Source organism: Rhea americana, unplaced genomic scaffold, assembly GCF_003343005.1.
Source record: "Rhea americana isolate MKP2758 unplaced genomic scaffold, rheAme1 scaffold_44, whole genome shotgun sequence".
In the NCBI taxonomy this organism is placed as follows: Eukaryota; Metazoa; Chordata; class Aves; order Rheiformes; family Rheidae; genus Rhea; species Rhea americana.
Genome location: NW_028186579.1, coordinates 5446997 through 5468129, shown reverse-complemented (window position 1 = coordinate 5468129; position 21133 = coordinate 5446997). Strand labels below are relative to the sequence as shown.

Sequence of the window (21133 nt, the reverse complement as noted above, 5' to 3'; positions counted from 1 at the left end):
TGATGCAAACATCTAATAACCATTACAAGTCAAAGACCATGGAAGTCTTACTTGCTGAGTCCATGGTTGGTTCCTGAAGGTAGCAGGCTCTGGAAGTCCTAATGGTCTCAAACTGAAAGGGTGCTAGTTAATCTTGTTACTGCATTTCTAGTGCCCCCGGCATTTGGGATCGAATCTGTTCTTTATATCGAGTACTCTGATTGTGAAATCCTCATGTTGCAGATAAGAGCTAGAGACTTGGGGTAGGCAAGTACTTGCTCAGAAGTAACATTAATTTTCCTGTCAGGAGCTGCTACTGTTATTAGTAGTAACAGACATCTTGATCAGTAAATCTCAGCACTCTGTACAGCCTTGTTCCCTTTAGTCATCAAGTTGGCRATCTTCTGGTGCTGGTTGGTTACTCGCATGATAGACAACCTCATGTCATCGTTCAGTCAAGTGTTCCCTTCCCTGTCTGACAAGCCCCGAGAGCAGATTGCCAATCTGTTGTATCTTTGCAGCAATACATGCCTGGTCCCCTAGTACCGTYTTAAAAGGCACATGCTGCTTTTCAGCAATCAGAAAAATGCAACTAACCAGCCTTCAAGGGAARGCATTTGTGCTATCTTTCTCCTTGGGAAGACTCTAGAAGAGAAGGCTATTTCTGGAATGAGCTCTTTTACCTTTGTACTATATAATAAAATAAGCCTTCTTCACACTTGGCTATGGCAAACAGATAATGAAATAAATAAAAAGAATTGCTAAGATCTTTTCCCCTATGTGAAGCATTAGATCATCAGCAAACTCAGAAAGGCTGCTTTTTTTTTTTCTTCCTCCCATTTCTAAGTTATTTAAGCCTCTACTACAAGCAAGTTTGTTTCTCTTAACAACAACAACAACAACAAAAAAAACCTGCACTGGTGGTTTTTCTAGCATTAACAACACTTGAAGCCTTTGAAAAATCACTTGAAAATTTCCTTTGAAGCTTTCTGTATCCATAGTGGAAATGTTGCTGTTACCAATAATCATTCACATAGAACAGGGAAATTGTAATTGAGGCATTCAAAGTCTAACCTGAAGCCCTAAGGTCCATGGAGTATTCCCACTGATTCAAAAGGCCTTGAATATGCTTAAAAATAAAGCCTTTTTATGGGTTAGGGTGTAGGAAAATTTCCAATAATGTTTGGAATTGATTCACAAAGCATTCCTGTGTCATAAGAATTTTTTGAAGTTTCTTTTTTTCTTTTTTTTAATGTGGTAGAACTGAGATGGACTGCATAACTGATTTGTGCCTTCAAATCTGGGAATTTAGGCATTTTTCTGAAATTAATGTTGATATATACATATATATATATGTATATATATAAAAATACATATAATATTTTTAAAAGCTACCCAAAATTAAATATGTCTTCTGGTGACTTTCGGTGTGAGGAAGCTATTTCTGCCAGCCAGATTTGCAGGCCAGTTTGCAAGCAATAGCAAACAAGCACTTGAAGTGAGTCTTCCTGTTCTTTTAAACATTCAGTATTCCACCAGTAGGAAATATTTTCTTAATTTTTGAAATGGGATGTAACACCAATGCAAAGTTACGTCTCTGTGCTAGCTTTTCCGTCCCCTTTGAAACACTCATGCTATAGCAGCATAACTGGATTGATGCTGTGAGGGGTTTCTTCAGAAAATGGCTTTCCTTAAGCCTTTAAAAATCCTTTTGTGGTTCTTCACTGGGCTTGGAAGAGATGCTGCAGAAATGTAGCATTTGCATTACAAGCTCTGAGGATGGGAACAGGTAGGACTTGACGTACTACTATCTCCTTTTCCGTATYATATGGTAGCTTCTTCCCCCTGCCTTTCCCTTGAACTTCCCTATGTCATCCTCTTCCCTACAGAAGGTTTAGCTRAGAAGAAATATCCCTATGTACTCTGAAGAAATCTCCATGCGATCTAGAGTGGAGATCCATCACAGAATGGCCCAAACTACCATGCTGTAGATTTAACGTTTATGTGACGTAAATTATGCTTAAAGATGGGTTTTCTTGCCAAGGTTCTGGTAAGTTTTATTTGCCTACTGAAGAGAGAGATAAAATGCTTATTGAATATCCTTATTGAAGAGTAATCTTTGCTACAAAAGCAGTGAAATTTGGACATTTATTTGAGGGGAAGTTTTCATATCTATGGTTCTAACTTGTCAGACAGATCTCTCTCTCTCTCTCTCTTTTTCTTTCTTTCTTTCTTTCTTTTTTTTAACTTATTGGCTGACAAAGCACATTGGAAGTGTCTATTCAAAGTCCCTGTCCTGCAGCGGACTTTGAGAGAACAGTGCCTCCTAGCAATCTATGGAACAAGCAACTACTGAGATAATTTGCTGAATAGTCTTAAGCAAACTGGTGGTTCACAGAATCACAGAATGGTTGATTTTGGAAGGGATCTCCGGAGATCATCTAGTCCAACCTCCTTGCTCAAGCAGAGTCACCTAGAGCATGTTAGACAGGGTCGCATCTAGGTGGGTTTTGAGTATCTCCAGAGAAGGAAACTCCACAACCTCTCTGGGCAAGCTGAGTTGTTTTCGGAAAAATCTGACATAATTACATCTTGTATCAGAAGCAGGGAGAAAATGCATGCAATATTCAACTGTTTATTTTGCTTCAGCCTTTACCCAGCCTTCTCTTCTGTACCTAATCAAAGTCAGATGTCTTCACTGAAAATGCCAATAGTTTCATTCACTATTAACAAAGTAGGATAAAAGGAGTTGTTCAAATAGTGTCCTCCGCTTTAGTTCCACTTTGCTTCCTCAAAGTGGAGAGGCAGACCTTATCTTGCCCATGATTGAAAGGCAGAAGTTCATTGCTGACCTGATAGAGCTCTGGAAAACAGACTCAGGTCTGTCTTAGTAAGAAACTTCTCTTAGCTCATAAATATTTCATGCCATAGCTCTRGACTGATTAGCTATTTCAGTAATTTTCATTAGAAAACACCTCTCCATTTTTAATAATTCACTAGTGAAACAATTAGGATTCAATATCAGTATGTGTTTTCATCAGTCTTTGAGTAACATTTTAATTAAAATAAAGAATTTAAATGGGAATTTACAATGTCTTCGGAGAATAAGCTGCACAAAAAATTCACCTGCTTTTTGTCCTAACCAGCCAACACCAATACCAGGTACTTACGCAGTACGAGATTTTCTTCAAGAAGCCCAGCTCAACCCAGTGAAGCCCACATACAGTTTTAAAGGAGAAGGCAGAAGGAGAATACCCATCTACGAACGAACAGTTGATAACTCACTACCGAATGTTTCTGCATACGTTCCTCCTACTTTTATAGATTTGGTAGGGAAAAAGCTAGCAACGTATTCATTTAAAAACTTACCAAGAAGAAGTCCCAGTACCTTATGTTTTAAAGACAAGGTAAATGTTTATGTATATCTTTCAAAGTGTAAGTGGGTGAGGGCTGTAGAGATCAATATTCAGTAGAGAATATGTGGGCTTATTGTCTACTGCACCTGAGTTTTAAAATGTGTCCCTTACAACATTTTGCTTTTGTGTTTTAATAATTTCTATATATAAAATTATTTTGTATTCCCTCCAGTTAGAGCGTTGAGTGGCGTAGTCAAAGGTCCATTTGTTGCCTACTTGCCATATTTCCCCAGGCCTTACCATCACCCTCCCCTTTGGGGATACAAGCAACCCCAGAATACTCATGTATATGCAACTTCTTCACTTCCTTCTGTGTAAAGCAGAGCTGTTGCTTCATTCTCCTTATTTTTCTATTCAGAATATAGATAGAGCAGGTGGGCTTAACTGTTTGACGATTCCCAGCAGTTCTGAACTTCTCTGGCCCACAGCCATTCTCATGAAAGCTTCAGCTTGCTAACAAACATAGAAGAGGTGTTGGACTGCCTTCAGCTGCTCTCAAATCCACTGCTCAGAGGCTGTCTTCTCGTTAGCCAATTGGGCAATACTTTTGCCCTGAATCTGTTCTTGAGATAGCAAGGAGAATGTGAGACCATCTCTAGAGTGACAGGTGCCCAGTAACAAAGCCCTTCACTTCTGAAGAACAGWGTTTTTTACCTTCTCAGTGACTGTTAGATGACCTTTACTTACTTACAGCAAATAAATAGTAGAATAATGTTTATGTTTAGAGAAGTTTTGTAAAATTATTCAGTTAGTATTAACATGTTGTAGGGAAGTGGTAGTGTCTCAGCTCTCTTGGGACCTCTACTTAAGCAAGATCAGAACTTTGAAAGATATCAGTGCAAAATGATGGGCCATATTTGTGAGTCTGAACTCTGGGAAGAAATCAGTAGCTTAAGTCAGACTTCCATGTCCTATCATTTTCTTTTCTATGCTGACTTTTTCTTCCAGGATATTAACATTGCACCAGGACAGTATGACATCAGCTCTCCTCCAGTTCCCATGTTTGCTTCCAAGTAAGTAAATCAAACTAAAATTACACGATGGGAAAACTGATCTGTGTACTTCAGCATTAGAGCACACCTGTGACTCTCATTTGTACACTTCAACCAAAGCCCACTGGAGTCCCCCGTTAACTTCAGTGGTATCTGGATCAAATCCTAAGTCAGTATCTTGAGCATCTCTGGGATAGGTACTGATTCAGCATATTTTTAAGCACATGCTTAAGTCCATACTCATTCAATAAAACAATTAAGTGTGTGATTAACTTGAGTAAGAGGTTGAAGCCTGTGCAGAAAATCAAGCATGAGTGTTGCTGAACTGGAASTCAAACAGTAATTTCCATTTGAGACTGTCTCCAATGAGCACCCTGAAAAAACAGAGCTTCTGTTTCTGCAGAGCACATAGCTCAGGTAGACATCACAGTGATCACAACTTTCAGACCAGAGCTAGTTAAAATCCATTTTGAAGGTAAAAAGTCCTCAGGCTTGTCTGTGTACGTGAGTGGGCAGTTTGCAGTGAATTCTGTTATATTACCTGACAGCATCCAGAATGAAAAACAAATAATCATTTTGTGATAACTATATCGTGTATATAGATATATACATGCTCATATATATATGCATATAACTGTATAGTTATATAAAAGTGGTAGAAACCATTGCAAAAACTGAAAGTAACAGTAACAACAGTTACTCAAATGACCATAATTGCTTCTTTTTCAAAACCTAGACAGTTTATGTTTCGTTCTGCTGTCCAGAGGTCCTCAAGTAATTACTTCACTCCAGTAAGTACTATGCAAATTAATATTCCCACTAATAAAACAAGCATGGATATCTGAACTGCAAAAATAATACCTTACATTTAAGTCATGTACATAAATTGTCATGTATTAGCTGAGGTATAGGAACTCTGTATGTATGTYCTGAGCACAGGCAAAGTAATTCACATCAGCTTAGCCCACACATCAGCTAGAGCTAGTGACTCTAGCTGAGATGGCTGAAGAAGTTACCTGCCCCAGTTACTGATTCTCTTCCTATCCCAGAGGTTGCCCCTTCCTGCAGCAAAGCTAGCAGGACAGAATCTGTGCCCACACCTCAGCTGCTTCATTGCCAAAGCTGATTCCTTAGTTTCAACTGCAGGAGAAGATGAGTTTATGTTAAGGGGATGGACTTCACTTAGAAGTTGCTCAAGCACTGATGATGTTCCCTTCTTTTGACTTCAGTATGAGTGACAACCACAAATACGGTGTTGATAACTGTTTAAAATATTACAGAAAAATATAATAAGCTTATCTATGAATTCCTTAACAATCAATGATAACCTCATCTCAGCTGCTGCATGATACCCTGTTACCCTCATGACAGTTTATTCACAGTCTTGTGGCCTACACAATTTGTATTCTGTAGTACACGAGGTCATTGACCCTTTAAGCACAGCTTGTGTTGTGTGATTGTCTTTCTAGTGTCAATGAGACTGCTCATGGAAGAAGAGTGAYGCATGGGCTCATGTTTACAGGATTTTGGCCAAAAGGTCTTAGGAAAGCTATTAAAACTCCTCAGCTTTTTCATTGCCACTATTCGGTCTTGAAGGCYCTTTATTGTGTGCATATTGAAAAGCAATGCATGTTGTTGCTATTGTTCAACATCCTATAAAAAATAGAAAAGATAAACAATATTTTTTCTTCCCTTGTAAGGGTTATAAGAACTAAGTGGCATCTACCAGATTTAGGAGGACATGTATTTGGGGGATATGGCTAAAATGAATTGAGAACAAAGATGACTCAAAGTATGAATATTTCTTCAGCTGAAGACAGGAGTGAGTGGATTAGATGCATGTCATGTCCATGTGGCAGGAAAATGATTGGCTAAAATTCCTTTCTTGCTTAAATTACAATTTCATAAAACTTAAAATGCCTTCAGCCTTTGCAGTACTGATGCTGATCCTAATCTCATCAGTAATAGTACTYTAGCACATGACTTCTGTAACACAATTCCAGTTTTAGTGCAAGAGATCAGAATCAAGGCCACTGCTGCTCCATTTTAGTATTTCACACAAAATATCCTATATGTTGTTTATTAAAATGCCAGCTAGACCTATGGTAGCAATGTCAGCCTGTGTAATTCTGAGCTAGCTATATTTCACACCTGAGCCTCACTTAATAACCTTCCAGTGACAGAACTTCCTGTAAAAAGAGCTAGTTGGATGCGTTTTCTCTGAAGAATACTCAAGTTATTCTACCACTAGATTGTTACCACTAGTTTATTACCTCAGGGGCAACTACTTTGGACAGTCACTGAGCTTAAACAGTTGGTATCTAGGTTTACCTGACTGAATTTGCTGAATTAGAAAAGGAAGAATTAATGCAATCCCTTCCTCCAGCAGAGCTAAACAATGGTCCATGCTGAGCAGCTGGAAAACAGTGAAGTCTCCAGTCAATACCACTCTTTACAAAATGATCATCTGTCATGGCCTGAGTTAAGTACCTAAGGGAACGTCTGCACGATCTTTTTCAGGAAGGCATAGACTTTCTCTGCTCGCACCCCAAGCAGGTGCAAGCTCCAGGCTGGCCAGAAGCTGACTAGCCATATTAGGGTGGCAATGAGCCTGAGTTAACATACTCAGCCTCCCAGGAGGATTATTAGATCAGGCTTGGCACTCCGCTGGTGAGGACTACGCTCCTGGCTCAGAGTGGGTCATGTTCAGGGGGCAAAGCTCAGCAGAAGCAGTTTGCAAAATAGACACRGTCTGTGGAAGAGAGAGCCCAAATACTGCCTGGCCTAAGCATTTCACTTTCCCTAGCCCAGCATGTTTTAGGTTGTGTATCCAGTTCTTAGCTGTTCAGCTCCTCTCTTTCACTGCACAGGGAACATAAGCACCTATCTCAGCAATGTAAATGACAGCACTTCATTTTGCTTTTAGGTATGGTATTATTAAGTGTTACAATATCTAAGTCCCATTTTGGACCTGGCACTAAATATTTATGTGGTATTTTGGATCTTGCTCAAGGACCAGAACTTTACTTTTTTTTAAATCACATTTTATTAGGAAACATTTGGTTAGGCCTCTATTAATCTCTCTGCAGCTGACACTCAAACCCGTCTGTGCAGCAGTTCATTTCAGCTCCACTAAACACTTTAATTATGAAATGCCAGTTCTTGATTTTCTGTTATGAAGTGAACRTAGAGTCATCACTCGTTTCTATTTTTGCATGAAAATGATTCACAGTGTGGAATGTACTGTACTACAAAAGGAATGGAAGAAAATAGTTCCATGATACATGTTAGGAGACAGAAGCAATGGCTTACTGCTGTGATTCACGCATGTATTGCCCAGGCATTCCAAAAATGGCTTTCTTCACAATTAGCCACAAAATCTGTAAGCCTTAAAAGGAAAATCTTCGATCTAAGAGCAAGCAATTCCGGCAGGCTGCTTGGAACAAAGGAAGGTGATAATTCACGGTCAGATGAAAAGTCAAAACTTACCGGACATCTGCTTGTGATTAACTTTATAATCAGGCAGCCCAAACCAACAGTCTTTTCTCTTAAACTGAAAATGCGTACTGTGTTTCAAGCATCAATACGGTCCAATGAGAACTGATCATTTATACGTATTAATGCCTCAACCATAGCATCGCTGCCCCTTAGGCAGCTACCTGTTGAGTACAGGGCATGTAAAGGAGAGCTGAAGTGCAGCCCTGCTGCTCCGGGAGCTCGGGGGCTGCTGCCCACATATTCCCCACGGAGCACACTTGGCAGAAAGAAGGCAGCGAGTAGGCAGAGCCCTGGCAGATTGCTCTTCCCCCAGCACAACTGAAAAGTGAAAACAACACTGCTGAGAGCACTCCGCTGGATGTCATCTGAAATATGAAAATGTGGGTGGTACTTCCCTCAACACTTCTGCATTTTGCCCTTCCYCCATCTCCCCGCCCTCACGTTTGGCATAACCAGGTGCATTTCAAGGACAACATGCTCCTTAGGAGGCTTTTTATGAGGTCTAAGGATTTGTCATCTTTGACTAGGAGATGTTTGCAGCAGCTGGAGATGGAGCGAGCTCCAGCTAAAGCTGGTGACTTCCCAGCTCATCAGTTTATAAGCAGAGTAGTTATTAACACATCTCCTGGGATCATTTGAGATATACTTGGCAATGAATCTTGAAATATATACACAAATATACGTATAGAAGCTTCTACTGGAAAAGGCAATTTGTTATAGCTGCTAATTCACTTTTTAAAAATCAGAATCACCAGCAATAAATGTTGTGTACRTTTTTCCCTTTCACTGTCAGGAATTCATGCTCAACTCAGCCGTGGTCTTGGTGATATTTGTCACCGTAGATAGACCCTTTTTCCTTTGGGAATCTATTTGCCGATCAATAATCCGAAGATATTGTTAATTTTTAGATGTCTGATAGAAGTGAGAAGAGGATTTTATTCTGTGAAAGAAATTACTTGTGTATTCATAATTCTAGAAAGAAAGGTACCTTTAAGAAATAAAATAAACATCAGTACAGTTCCTCAGTGTTTATTTGAAAGTATAGCAAAGGATTGTGTCAGTACAAAATTATCAAGGGACAGACTTTCTCAGTTAAATAAATGCTAACCTTTTATTTGAAAATCCTCTAGGATCTCATTAGCTGCTCAATGCCAGGCAGCCTATTTTGATAGGAGAGTCATTCTGTGTAAACAGCAACTTCTTAAATGAGTTATTGATACTGCCACTATACAATATTTTGCAACAAATGAGCTGTAACATCCTTCAGAATTGCACTTCTAGCCTTGAAATTTCAGCCCAAATCTGCTTTATTGACAGATCAGACCTGTTTGGCTGCTGGTTTGGAGAATGGCTTTACACTTTCTGTTTATTTTACTGTGTAAYTGTCCTGTGCCAGAAATCCTTCTCATTTAACCTCAAACTAAAACACAGTTATAAATGGTGTCCATACTGATATTTATATCAGATACCCTATGTAATCTCAAAAGTGATTGCTTTCCTTCTAAATCTCATCATAATAATGCCACAAACTATTGATGGGGGCTAGCTTTTCAATTTCATAAATGCATATCAACATCCTGTGAATAGCTTGAAATACAGTTAYGGTCAGGAAAGGATTTTGTAAAAGCAATGTCTCTGTGTTCTGCATTAATTCTGAATTATAAACATAACATAATATACAGAAGTCCTACTTTCCAGTTGTGTGGGGTTTTTTTGTTTTTGTTTTTTTTTTTGTTTTGTTTGTTTGRTTTTTTTTAATCCTGGTATTAACTTGCCAGGAGAAGGCTGCTATTAAGAGTCTCATGTCTATTGCTGTTTGTCACCTCCTCTACATATAAAAATACTTTTTTGTCATTTCCACATTTTATATTTCCTACATTCATTTCACTAAAAAAAGAAACARTCTTTAACAATGGTGATTTTGGTGGTTCATGACTGTCAGGATTAAGGGTTTCAGGTTTTATCTGGGGTCCTCAGATCTCCTGAACATGCCAGGAAATGCCTTTCCCCATTAATCATCTTCGCTTAACTAACCATTCTCAAGTCAAATTTGCTAAGGCTTATAAATCAGGAGCCCAAATCTTTTTAGTTGAGACCCAACTGTTATTCAAAGAAATATCAACATTTTTTGTTTTGGCATGGTGGGAGGAAGCATCGGCCTCCAAACGTGGTTTGGTTATGCTTCCCTGCTGCTAACACTGAAAGCCTAACCCAGTGTTTGAAGCAGCATTACAGTTTCAGGAAAGGCGAAGGATTGATGAAGAGGATAAGAAGTGGCACTGCCCCAGAGAAGCCTCCTCTCCATCACTTGAGCAGGCTACAGACATGACCCCTTGCATGAAGCCCCGCACTGCCCTTCCCTGTAACCCAGCTGTGGTTGTCATAATGACATGGACATTTTGCAGCTTTGGCCTTCAGCGCTCCAGTCCACTTCAGTGAAGTTTTGACACTTGTTTTTSTAGTGCTCTGACAGTGTAGTGTTTGTCCTACCACTTCAGAGATGTGCTTGCCTGATCAGGATTAAACTCGGTCTGTCTTCTCTCACTAGCTCCGCTGTTTTCTTCCCCCTGTGCACCAGGACCCTGTGTTTAGCAGGTCTCTTGGTACTTCCTCATAGGGCCCATATACTCAGTGCTGGAAAACTGTTCCTCTTGCTGGTTCTAAAAGCAGAATGTAATTTTTTCCCCATGCCTGCCCAATGGTAAGCTTCTGTTCTTTGAAGAAAGGGGAAAACATCCCAGTAATTTAAAACCCATTCCCATGTGACATAACAACATCCAGCCAAATAGACTTGTTCATATCTTCCTCTGACCAGGATATTATCTGCCAAATGTATACAGGAATGCATCTGCAAGCTCAGAAGAAACACAGCAAGCTTTTCCACTTCTCCAGGAGACTGCAACACATCTGTTTCAGTCAGGGTCTATTGGGAGTGGTATTAGGTGCTTGTACCTTGTTTCTTACTTCTCTTCTCGCACATATGTAATAGCTATTATTAATTATCATAGACTGAATCCTTCTCCTGGAATAATCAGCCCTCAATGAAGTAGTTGTAGCAGCAGAAGGGCAGTATTTGTACTGATGGTATGGCATGTGCTGGCTAGTATGTGGGTTGGCACATACTCCACCACACCACAGCCATCTGAGGTCAAAATTCTTGAAGAGCTAAGAGATGTCTATTAATATCATTCTAAGTACTGTGGCTGAGACCCAGTTAAGAAAAAATCTTCAAGGAGGCATGTTTAGAGAAGCAAGATTATGTATTTCCTTTCCATATTATGAAGACTAAAAATCTTCTTTTATTAGAGGTCATTGTATCATCCCTGGGTCAGTGTCAGCATGGTTTAGCTGCTGTGCAAGTGACAGTTACTGCGTACATGAGCTCTGCCAGAACCCTGGTCAGATGACTTTTCTGAATGCTTTTCATTCATAAACCTACTTTCCTTTGTCATCTGCCACCTTTCTTGGGCTTTTCCCATGCTGCTTATGCTTTTTTCCCTCTTCCCTATCTTGACCATAGTGTTATACTTAGCTTACTACCCATTTTTATCTCAAATATACCAACTTTGATCTACMTAATTTTTTGTTCTAAGTTACTGTCATACAAAAATAAATAGCATGAAAGCTAAGGAAAATGCTGCTGGAATTTAAGAAAGAAATCCAGTAAGCTTCTTTCTTTTGTAATTTTTCTTATTTACTGTTTGTCATAAAGTCGTTATGTGATCTTTAGGATATGGAGCCTAAGCTTCTCATAGAGGATCACGTGAGTATTTGATGGCACATTCAGACACTGAAGCTGATGAAAGCTAATTCCTTCTTACACTGCAAAAGCATCATGCAATCTTTTGCTGTTCATCTCATGACATTTTAGATTTAAATGGGGCTTATGTGGTTCATGTATTGGCCTTAAATCATCCACAGGCTGTCACTAAGCATTTTCTTAACAGCTGTTCTTTCCTTTACTTAATTACTTATCAAATGTCAAAATGTGATGGCTGAGTGAAATGTCCTGTTATCTGAACAAACCCTAACTTCCCAATCCTTTTCTGTAGACAAACATAATGAAGCGCTATATGAAAAAGCTTGAGATGTTCTGAATGCACAAAAACGTCATTCTAAACAGAACGATCAAAAATAAGGTGGGGGAGAGGGKGAGAGTAATAAATAGATATATATTAACCTATTTAATGATTATAAACAGACTTAGGATCACAGCTTTTAGAGATGATGTTTTTACTCCTGGAGACACATACGAGATGCATTTATGGAAAATCATAATTCAAAATTGACTAGTAGAAGTTGCTGAATTTTTTTATTTAAGTATTCTAAGTACATTTGGTTTGTACAGGAAAATATACATTTTCATTCTAGATGTGACTTGTAACCTGAAACTTCTTGAGAAGCAAGCAAAGCTGTCATAATTAATCAACATTACCCAAATATACTATGGCTAAAAATATTGTTTGTTTTTGGTTTGAAACAGATTTGAAGATCGAATAATCTGCTCCAAAATATAGACTCCAGCTCATTTCCCAGTAAAAATATAATGGCTATTAGAAACAAACATACAAATACAAAGAAAATGCATTACATAATATGCTAGAGCTATTTAAGCATCAGTGATTTTCCTCTCCACAGAATTGCTGTGTATTTTCTTAATGACTGAGATCAGCATCCAAATATAACTAGAAATGCCTTTTCTGAATTGCTTTGATTGCGGTGAGGGTTTTGGTTGTTTAGGCTTAAAGTTAACTCTCAAGTTCGGGCTTAAAATGAGATGTGAACATGTAGAGGAAAACAGAATAGTCCACTGCAAGGTCTCTGTCTTGTGAACAAGTGATATAGATAGGACCTGAGTTTCGTATCAGAAGGGACTTTACTACTTAATGCTGCTAGTTAGCTCTCCTTTCACCCTGAAATAACAGAGATCCTGAACTAATCTGAGAGCCTTACACCAGTCTCTAACAAGTCTAATCAGAAATAAGCCTTTAAAGTGACATTGACAAAAAAAATGGGGGGGGAGGTCACTACATGTTATATATTTGTACCAAATACTTTAGCTCAGCATTATGAACTACGTATTTTTTACATAGCAAGTAAAATATTACCTTGCATGTGTTTCTCTGAATGAAGATCAGGAATCAGAGTAACTCAGGAATGAAATACCCATTTGTAATCCTGCTCTGAAAAAAGTCTAAACTTGTTTGTATGCTGAAAGACTAATGGTTAAAAAGCCATAAAGAAAGGAGAAGAATCTCACGGAGCCCCACAGCAGCTCTATTTATGAGCAAAGACAGGGGNAAAAAAAAAAAAAAAAAAAAAAAAAAAAAGATGATAAGTAACATTTTGCTCTGGAGACTGGAAAAAAAAACATGTAAGCATACATTTCCTTACTCTTGGACTTTGTTATCTCACAAAATATAGATGTGAATCCTTGGATGGGAACAGAAAAGAAGTACTGCAAAAAGGCCTGCATCTCTGCTGGTCATTCACAACAGCAGGRAGGGAAAACTAAGGTCCACAGTGCTACCTTATTCATGTTTTATTTTGATTCTATATAAAAATGCAAATCTATTTATCAGTCTTATGTTGTTCCTTTCCTCTTAATCAAATTTCTTTATTTGTTGGAAGGGAAGTATCATGGGAGTCTGAGGAAGATAGATACTTCATTCTCCAATATCCAGAGCAAGCATTTAGGCTACTAAAGGAGACCTTACTACTTTTTGTTGGTAATTATACCACCACCTAAGAAAACATTTCCATCTACTGTTTATAAGTAGCACATTATTCTATGTAATCTGAATGCAGTCTAAACAATGATGAAATATTCAGAAATAACTGATAGTGATGCACCAGCAGATAATGAAGTTCTCAGCTTCCAGTTTATATTATATTATCCATACATAATGCTTGACAATGTATTTGCTGTGACATTGGCATGTTTATCTGWGTTAGTTAAAATGAGTGTTAATTTGTAATCAGCTGTGATTGGAATACTGATCCAAGGCATTGAATTATTCACCATAAGAAATGTTCCATTAATCAGTGCAAGAGACTAAAGGACGGTTTTAAAAAGTATATATATAACTGCCTAAAGATGCTAATGATGTCCTTAGGCAATTTTAAAAATCCTAGTATAGAGCAAGCAACTGCGTTTCTTTAAAAATCCTTGCTTATTCTGAAATCATTACTCATAAGAAGTTCCTTCCTTGTGCATTAACTTCCCTAAAAGAGCCTGCATGAACAAAAATAGTGTGAGTAGTAGTATGGAAGCCCAAAAGTCATTGTTTTAAAGAGCCTATTGAAATTAAAGAGACCCCAGAACTGAGAAATAACTCTCCCCTTTTAATTCTAAAAATAATAACTTGACATGAACACTGCAGAATATTTTCTTTTGCTACATGCTCATTCCATCGGCTGGGCTGAGGAAGTGCTGGATGTGTGGCGCRTTGGGAAGCCAGGCTGCTATAGCCTGAATGCACTGAGCAAAAATACTCTCAATCAACATCAGTGCAGATTCTTTATTGCTTGATTGGGGCCATCTTGCAGTTTCTAAGAGCTATTAGGCATGCTGTTTGTTTGAAAATGGAAGTAGTAAAAAACAGACTTTCAATGCATCAGGATGATACACATCACGGTTACTGATGCTCAAAATATTGTGAGTTATACATTTTGAGGAATACRTTTTAGGAGCTTTTATCTAACTCCAAATGGCTTTTGCCGTTGATGGGCAACCTAAGGTCCATGAGTCACCCAGACACATAATGACTGTGGCTAATAATTGTGCGGTGAAGCAATTGTGTAATTTGATGTTAATAGGTTCTTGCTCAAGCCTATTGTTTTCTGTGATGTGAGGACTACACTCCTGGTGTCTCTGCCTCATGACTAACCAGAGTGATTTCACTGTGAATGAAATATGAAGTCTTGTGAAATCCTGACTCCACCAAAGACAATAGTGGAGTCTATTCAGTGAGGACAAAATTTTACCTGCAAAATCTAGCTCTGCCCAACTCTAGCAAGTGAGAAGATGAGAAACATGGGGCCAGTGTACTCTTATGTCCTCTGTAAGTGAACAGGGTAAAATGCTTGCCAAACCAGCCGATACCAGAGTCTTGAACACAAAAATACTTTCGACAATGTATTTCCAGCAAAGTCAGCAGGACCTTCCCTGAGCTGGTACTGGAGGGAATAAGGAATAATATAGGAGATATTTCTTACAAAACTTTCTGAGTATCATCTCCTGCATTTTCTGAGCCTGTAGGACTTTTATCCTATCAGCATTAGTTGCCATGAGACGAAGTAAGGCAGCCTTCAGCTGTTTGGACCTACGACATCTGATGTAAGAAAAGTCCTGCTTGACCTTTGTGCTTAAGCCATGATCTCCAACTGGAACTAGTGAGGTAGATTATCTCAGCAAGCTGGAAAGCTTAAAGCATTCCCAGCCACCTCTGGGACCATTCAGTTGAGATGATACACAGAAGATGCCACCATGCGCTGTTGGGTTTGGGGGGTTGCTTGGTCGCTTGCTTATTTTTAAAGACCGAGGGAGGGAGAATGATAGAGAAGAAAGAGAGAATGATTTTGGAGGAAGCAAATCAGCGTACACAGCAGGTAGCTAGAGAGCTCCAGTCCCTACTTCAAAGTATATCTTACAGCTTGCAGGCCACAGCACTAAGATACACGGAAGTGCCAAGTCGTGCCTCGCTGACTTTTCTGGGTGTAGTAAGGGAGGCTGCATATACTGTGGATTCTTGGGAGGGCTTACGTTAGTCTGGCAGAGAAACCTACTGTGCAGGAATCCTGCTGCAGCTCACTTGTAAAATAGGCCTTATAGTATTACAGCTCTGCTTGTTTTACTCATGGCAAAATGTAAATGTCTGGGCAACAAGGCAAAAGCTACAGAAGAAACTTTGAGTGCAACAGGCTTAGGAACTTAAAGTTGTCACTGTATGTGGCCGCATAATCTTTGAGTAAATTTAATTCATTTTTAATGCTAACAGGGGCTGTTCATTCCTTCTGTAAACCAAGCCAGCTAACTTCAGAAGACTAATATTAGATCCCCAGGTTTGTAAACTTTGACTTCATGCTTTGTTTAGGGTATAGGACTCTCATGCAAATTGCAGCACAGAAGGAAAAAAAAGTGCAACATCTGGTCTGCTTTTATAACTTCTACTCTGATGCATAGTGGCAAATCCATTTAACTAAGCTGTACAAAAACATCATCACTTCTGCTTAATTATAAATCTGTTGCATGTCATTTTGGTTTTTGAAAATGAATATGGATAAACAGTCTTACCTCTAATCTATATTGATCTCTATCATGAGATGAGCAGATGATGAGCTTSAACCATGCAGTTATATTCTAGTGCATTTCCCATCTGTACAGAAATGAAAAAATGTTTACTGTAATTAACACCAAACACTTCAAGTAAATGATTATGGTAGGTAGTAAGCAAAGCAAAAAAGAAATGTAAAGAGCAAAATCACATATGAGAAAACATTGTTCTGTATTGTCAAGGTCAGTTGAYATTAGAATAGAGAGGGTAGGGAATACACTTCTGCATTTGAGGAATGGCTTTTGTTCTTCCTCTTGGCTAAATGCGTAAAGGTGAGCATACTGCTCAGCATCTAGTTGCTTCGGTCTTGTTGCATCTTAAATAGAGATAACAGCTCTCTAAAATGGGTCTGGTTTTACCCTGATACTATATTAGTGAGCAGAAACAAAGTCATTCTAATATTCCAGGTCTACAACTAGATTGTGGAAGAGACACAGCTAGAGGGCTGGAGAGGTAATAAGATGCAAACAATCAGCATTCAGTTAGGGGAGATAAAATGGGAAATGGCCCCTATCATAGGCTGCAAAGGCAAAGCATGCACCAACCTTCATTCTATGAGGGAAGGATCTCACTGGCTTGGGTTACAAAAATCACAAAATCTTGAAATGCTACCTTGAAATTTCTGTCTGTGAAAAAAGTAGGGTCTTTCAGTCAAATGCAAGGGTGTGAGTTTATTGCATTTAGTTGACCAAGAATTCCCYGCTAAGATCATGGAATTTCAATTTYAGAGCTGTATGTGTCKCTGTTGGCGTCTGTCATTCATTTAACCTGTCATTTCCATCTGCCTAGATTGGAGAAAAAAAGATCTTTATTCCCTCTACTTTCTACTCATCATCACTTGTCTGATGTAATTTTTCTTTTATATAAAATATCTTAAATACAAGCAATGTGATTAACACGATAACCACAGTGATCTACATCCAGAGAAAATAAACCTTGGTGACCATTGGCTTTGGTCTATTTAGACAGTGGTGAAAAGGAAATATGTATGAGAAGGGATGTATGTTTTTAGTTTCCCCAAGAATAAGTACTATGAAGAGTTCCTTATCAGCTACTACTTAAMATTGCCATAGGTGTCTGGACATTCAAGACAACCTTGGAGCCAGCTAGCACRTGCTTGACTCCATCTCTCTCCATATGCCCTCCATGTGATGAATGTTATTTAGAAAACTACAGAATGCAACACAATCATCTTTCCCTTGAGACAGCGATGACCACAGTATGTTTATCTGTTCCTTGGAGAAGAAAATGTATACACATCTCTGTTTTTTTCTTAATTTCTATAGCTGCGGGAGATCATTATTTTATTTCAATGTCCTATTCCAAAGACATTCTGTTTTACAATCCTATAAAATTCAAAATAACATAAAAAATGCTTATATACCTATATAGCTATGGAAGTTTTATAGGTAATACTTTGCACATTTAAAGTTAAACAGTTTAAAAAGAAATCCACTGTCACTTATTTGTGCTTGCTTACTTGCATTACTTTTCAGCTTGGATAATATCAATTAAATGGTTTATGATTATTTCACATTGAATTTCACTCCAGGCTCCCCTTGCACTAGCATAGCTCTTCAATGGTTGAGTGGCTGCAAATCCTGTAGGGAGAAAGTTTATTTCTTTGTTGGAAAACAGAGTTTCTTTTGGAATGTGTTTAAATTGCTCGTGCCTGCTGATAGATCCTACTCTTCATCACAGACCCATTGATACGTAGGCCCTGATACTGTAACAGAGGCCTTGTCAAACTGCTGCTCTGGCTTGGAATYCCTTTCAGTCTCAAAGAAGGAAATCCTGGCCCTACTGACTGCCAAGAGTGAGGAATGAGTAAAACAAAACAAGTTAGAAAATATAAGTAACTGAAATGAGAATTTGGCCTTGCTGAATGGCCAAAATCCTGCCCCATCTGGTGCATAAGTTGTGGATAAAAGGTGACTTGCTGTGTGGCCTCAATCACGCCCTGCTCCATGCTCTGGTCACCATCACTGCAAAAGAGACAAGTGGTTTCTTTCTCCCTCTCTCTCTCTCCCTTTTTTTTTTTTTAGAGTAGTATTCCTGAAAAAAACTGGGAAATAAAAATCACCTGTATTACTCTTGCTTTTAGTGCTAACTACTAGATGAGGACAGTGGTACTAAGAGCAGAGTGCAGATAATGGGGTTACAGCTGGTTGTCTCAGAAGTAATTATATTGCAAAATTAGAAAATAGTGATTTGTGACCTCTTTTCAAAACTGCAGTGATCTGCAGGCCTGGKAATGAGGACTTGTGCCGTTTCTGCCCCTGACTTACTGGCTGGCCAAAGAGAGGCCAGTCGGTGCCTGACACAGCTTGGATGAGACCCGGGGCAGAAGCACCCAGCAGAGCGTGAGGCTTCCTCCTCCCTCGCGCTGGTCGGCTCCTTGCGAGCAGCAGCAGGGATCAGGATGTGGAGCAGGTGATGTGTATGTGCGCGTAACGCGGCGCCGCTCTTTACTATAACCAGGTAAATTTTTAAACAGAATGTTTCACCCTAATTTGAGGCCACCTGGAAATTTTCGTGAGTTACTCAAGAAAGGGATGTAATAGGAATCCACCGCTTAAGAAATCCATCTTTATTTGCTGTTGTAGAAAGAAGGCCCGGGACCAGGTCACTACGAAATAAAGAAAAAAACATCTCGCACTGTGTGCTCATGTTTCCAGTCGAAAGTACCCAGGATGCTGCCAGTCCGCTCGGTGAGTAATCTGAAATATTATCCGATAAATACTGTGTCTCAACAGCCTGAAATTAATCACTCGGGGTCATCGCTAAAAGAAACAATTACAAAGAATCAGTTTCGGAAACATTTCCTGGGGCTGAGAAAGGTGAGACTTTGGCAGTGGAAAGAAAATACTTTTGAAGAGGGTTAGCTGGGCAGAAACAATGCGCTTTTGGCACTGAGGTTTTTGAGCACTGGTACAAGCATTTCAGCCATTTATGTAAACCCAGCTGAGGCTGGCAACCACTCAAATTGTGCTATCAGCGTGGTATATAGCAATAGGTTGGCTGTGGCAGTTGAGCTTGAGAGATTTTTCTGGTCTGGGTAGATGTGAGAAAGGGGGAGGAGAGAGGCACGTAGACAAATTTATCTTTTGGGGAAGGAAACTCAAGGCTTGCACCCTTCCACCATTTCTCTTTTTTAGGTTAACGTACCCATAGATAGCACGGCCTTCTACTTTCAATAGCATGCGTGCAACATTGTACAAAATGCTGGCAAGGAGTAGGCTGCGACCAGGCCTGCTGAGTGCTCTTTCAGGCCCCCGGGTGAATGAAACAGTAGCCTTCTCCTCCTCACTCTGCAGTAATTCCCTTCCTTTTCCTCTCTCTGGAGCCCTGACTCCTTAAGTTTATTAAAACCTAAATTTGGGCTGAGGCTGCTACAAGCAGCTGAAACAGGCTGGAACAACAGGAGATAAAGCAGATAATGAGATGGGATAATACTGGGGAGCAAGGTCTGTGATGTTAAGGGTCTATCCGCTTTCTCTGGGCTTTGCCACTTCTCTCAAACCTATCAGTCACTTCACTCTCACCCTGTCTCTTATACTTAGCCTTGATTTTTCAGAGATTTATGCCCCTACCTCCCTCCAAGTGCATGAATCACAGAATTGAATCAACTGGGTTGTATATCCTTGTAAATATGCAACCTCTGCAGATCTTCCTGGACATTGTTTCTAGCCTCTGGAGGCAGCATGGCTCAGTAATGGAAATGAAGAGGTGTGTTGACCATGGGCAAATCATCTAATCTTTCTGCAATTCACTTTCCCAACTCATATGTAGAGATAATGATATTCTCATCCTTCGAAGACTGCTTTTGAGATTTCTGGGTGAAAATGGCTATTCAAAGATATATGGCAAGGAGGCTCAGTTCTTCTCTGGAGGTCTCAGGCACTTCTGCAACACAATACTCAAAAGTGAGGTCCTTTTCTAGGAGTCCTAATTTGGGAGTTTACTACTTGTTCCTCCTTCATTTACTTGATATTTCTTGTTTTTTCCATCTGTACAGGATACACCAGGGCCTGGAGCCTATGAACCCACAAGACAGTTTCCAAGGCAGCCACGAACTATTGCTAGCTTGGGTCAGGAGCACAGCATCTTCTTCAGCAGTACAGCTGGGTTTTAGAATAAAACATCAGCATGCCAATGTATGAACTACTGATTCTGAGGGAAGGCAATATCCCCTCTCTCCAGACACGTTCTTCCATCACATTGGACTCGCCATATACCATCTRCCTTTGCCAAAAATCAAGGGATATCCAAAAGAGCATATTTATTTCCCGTTCTCCATCCAGAGAAAAATGGGGCCATCATTGACAAAAACTGACTTTTTAATGAGTAGCATTGTACACTTGGTGCAAGGATACCCTGAGAAGTGGTGCCACGTAACGCATTGATGGTAGGAGACCCTCCTGTTCATAATGGGCCAGATCCAGCCTTCACCAGGAGCCAGGCACCTGGGGGCCCTGCTCAGCCTAATGAGGGGAGACTCCTTTCAGCCAGAGCAAGTGGGGAAGAAAATAGCCTTTTTCCTCAGCTGCCTGGGGGAGGACTTGTTCTTACTGTGAGGTCCAGAGGGGTGGCTCCTTCCTGAGGGCAAGCAGAGGCTGTGAAGAGCCATGGCTCAGAGCAAGGCGTGTGGTTAGAAGGTGAGTAGCTGTGAGGCTGGGTAGTGCATGTGCGCCCTGCACAAGGGATGAGGTGGAGGGTCCACATGGAGATAACGTGCCAGGAGGAGCCACCTCTGCAGTGGGGAGGCAGCAGTTTGTCTGGAGAGACTGGCCTGGTGTGGGCAGCCTGGGCCAGCGCTCTGCAAGCGTTTGTGCTGCTTGGCATGGAGGGTTGGGTCGGAGGGGAATAAAGGGGCCAGAAAGGGAGAAATCTGAGAAGAAGCTGGGGAGAA

General features: G+C 39.8%; 1 protein-coding gene across 1 annotated transcript; it reads left to right on the top strand.

Annotated features, from left to right (window-relative positions):
- The first annotated feature begins 2005 nt into the window (after positions 1–2005).
- On the top strand, positions 2006–20356 carry STPG4 (sperm-tail PG-rich repeat containing 4). Its single transcript, XM_085315787.1, has 6 exons — positions 2006–2029; positions 3126–3386; positions 4344–4408; positions 5124–5178; positions 18828–18932; positions 20240–20356. The coding sequence occupies exons 1-6, from the start codon at positions 2006–2008 to the stop codon at positions 20354–20356; spliced, it is 627 nt and encodes a 208-aa protein (XP_085171913.1).
- Positions 20357–21133: the final 777 nt, after the last annotated feature.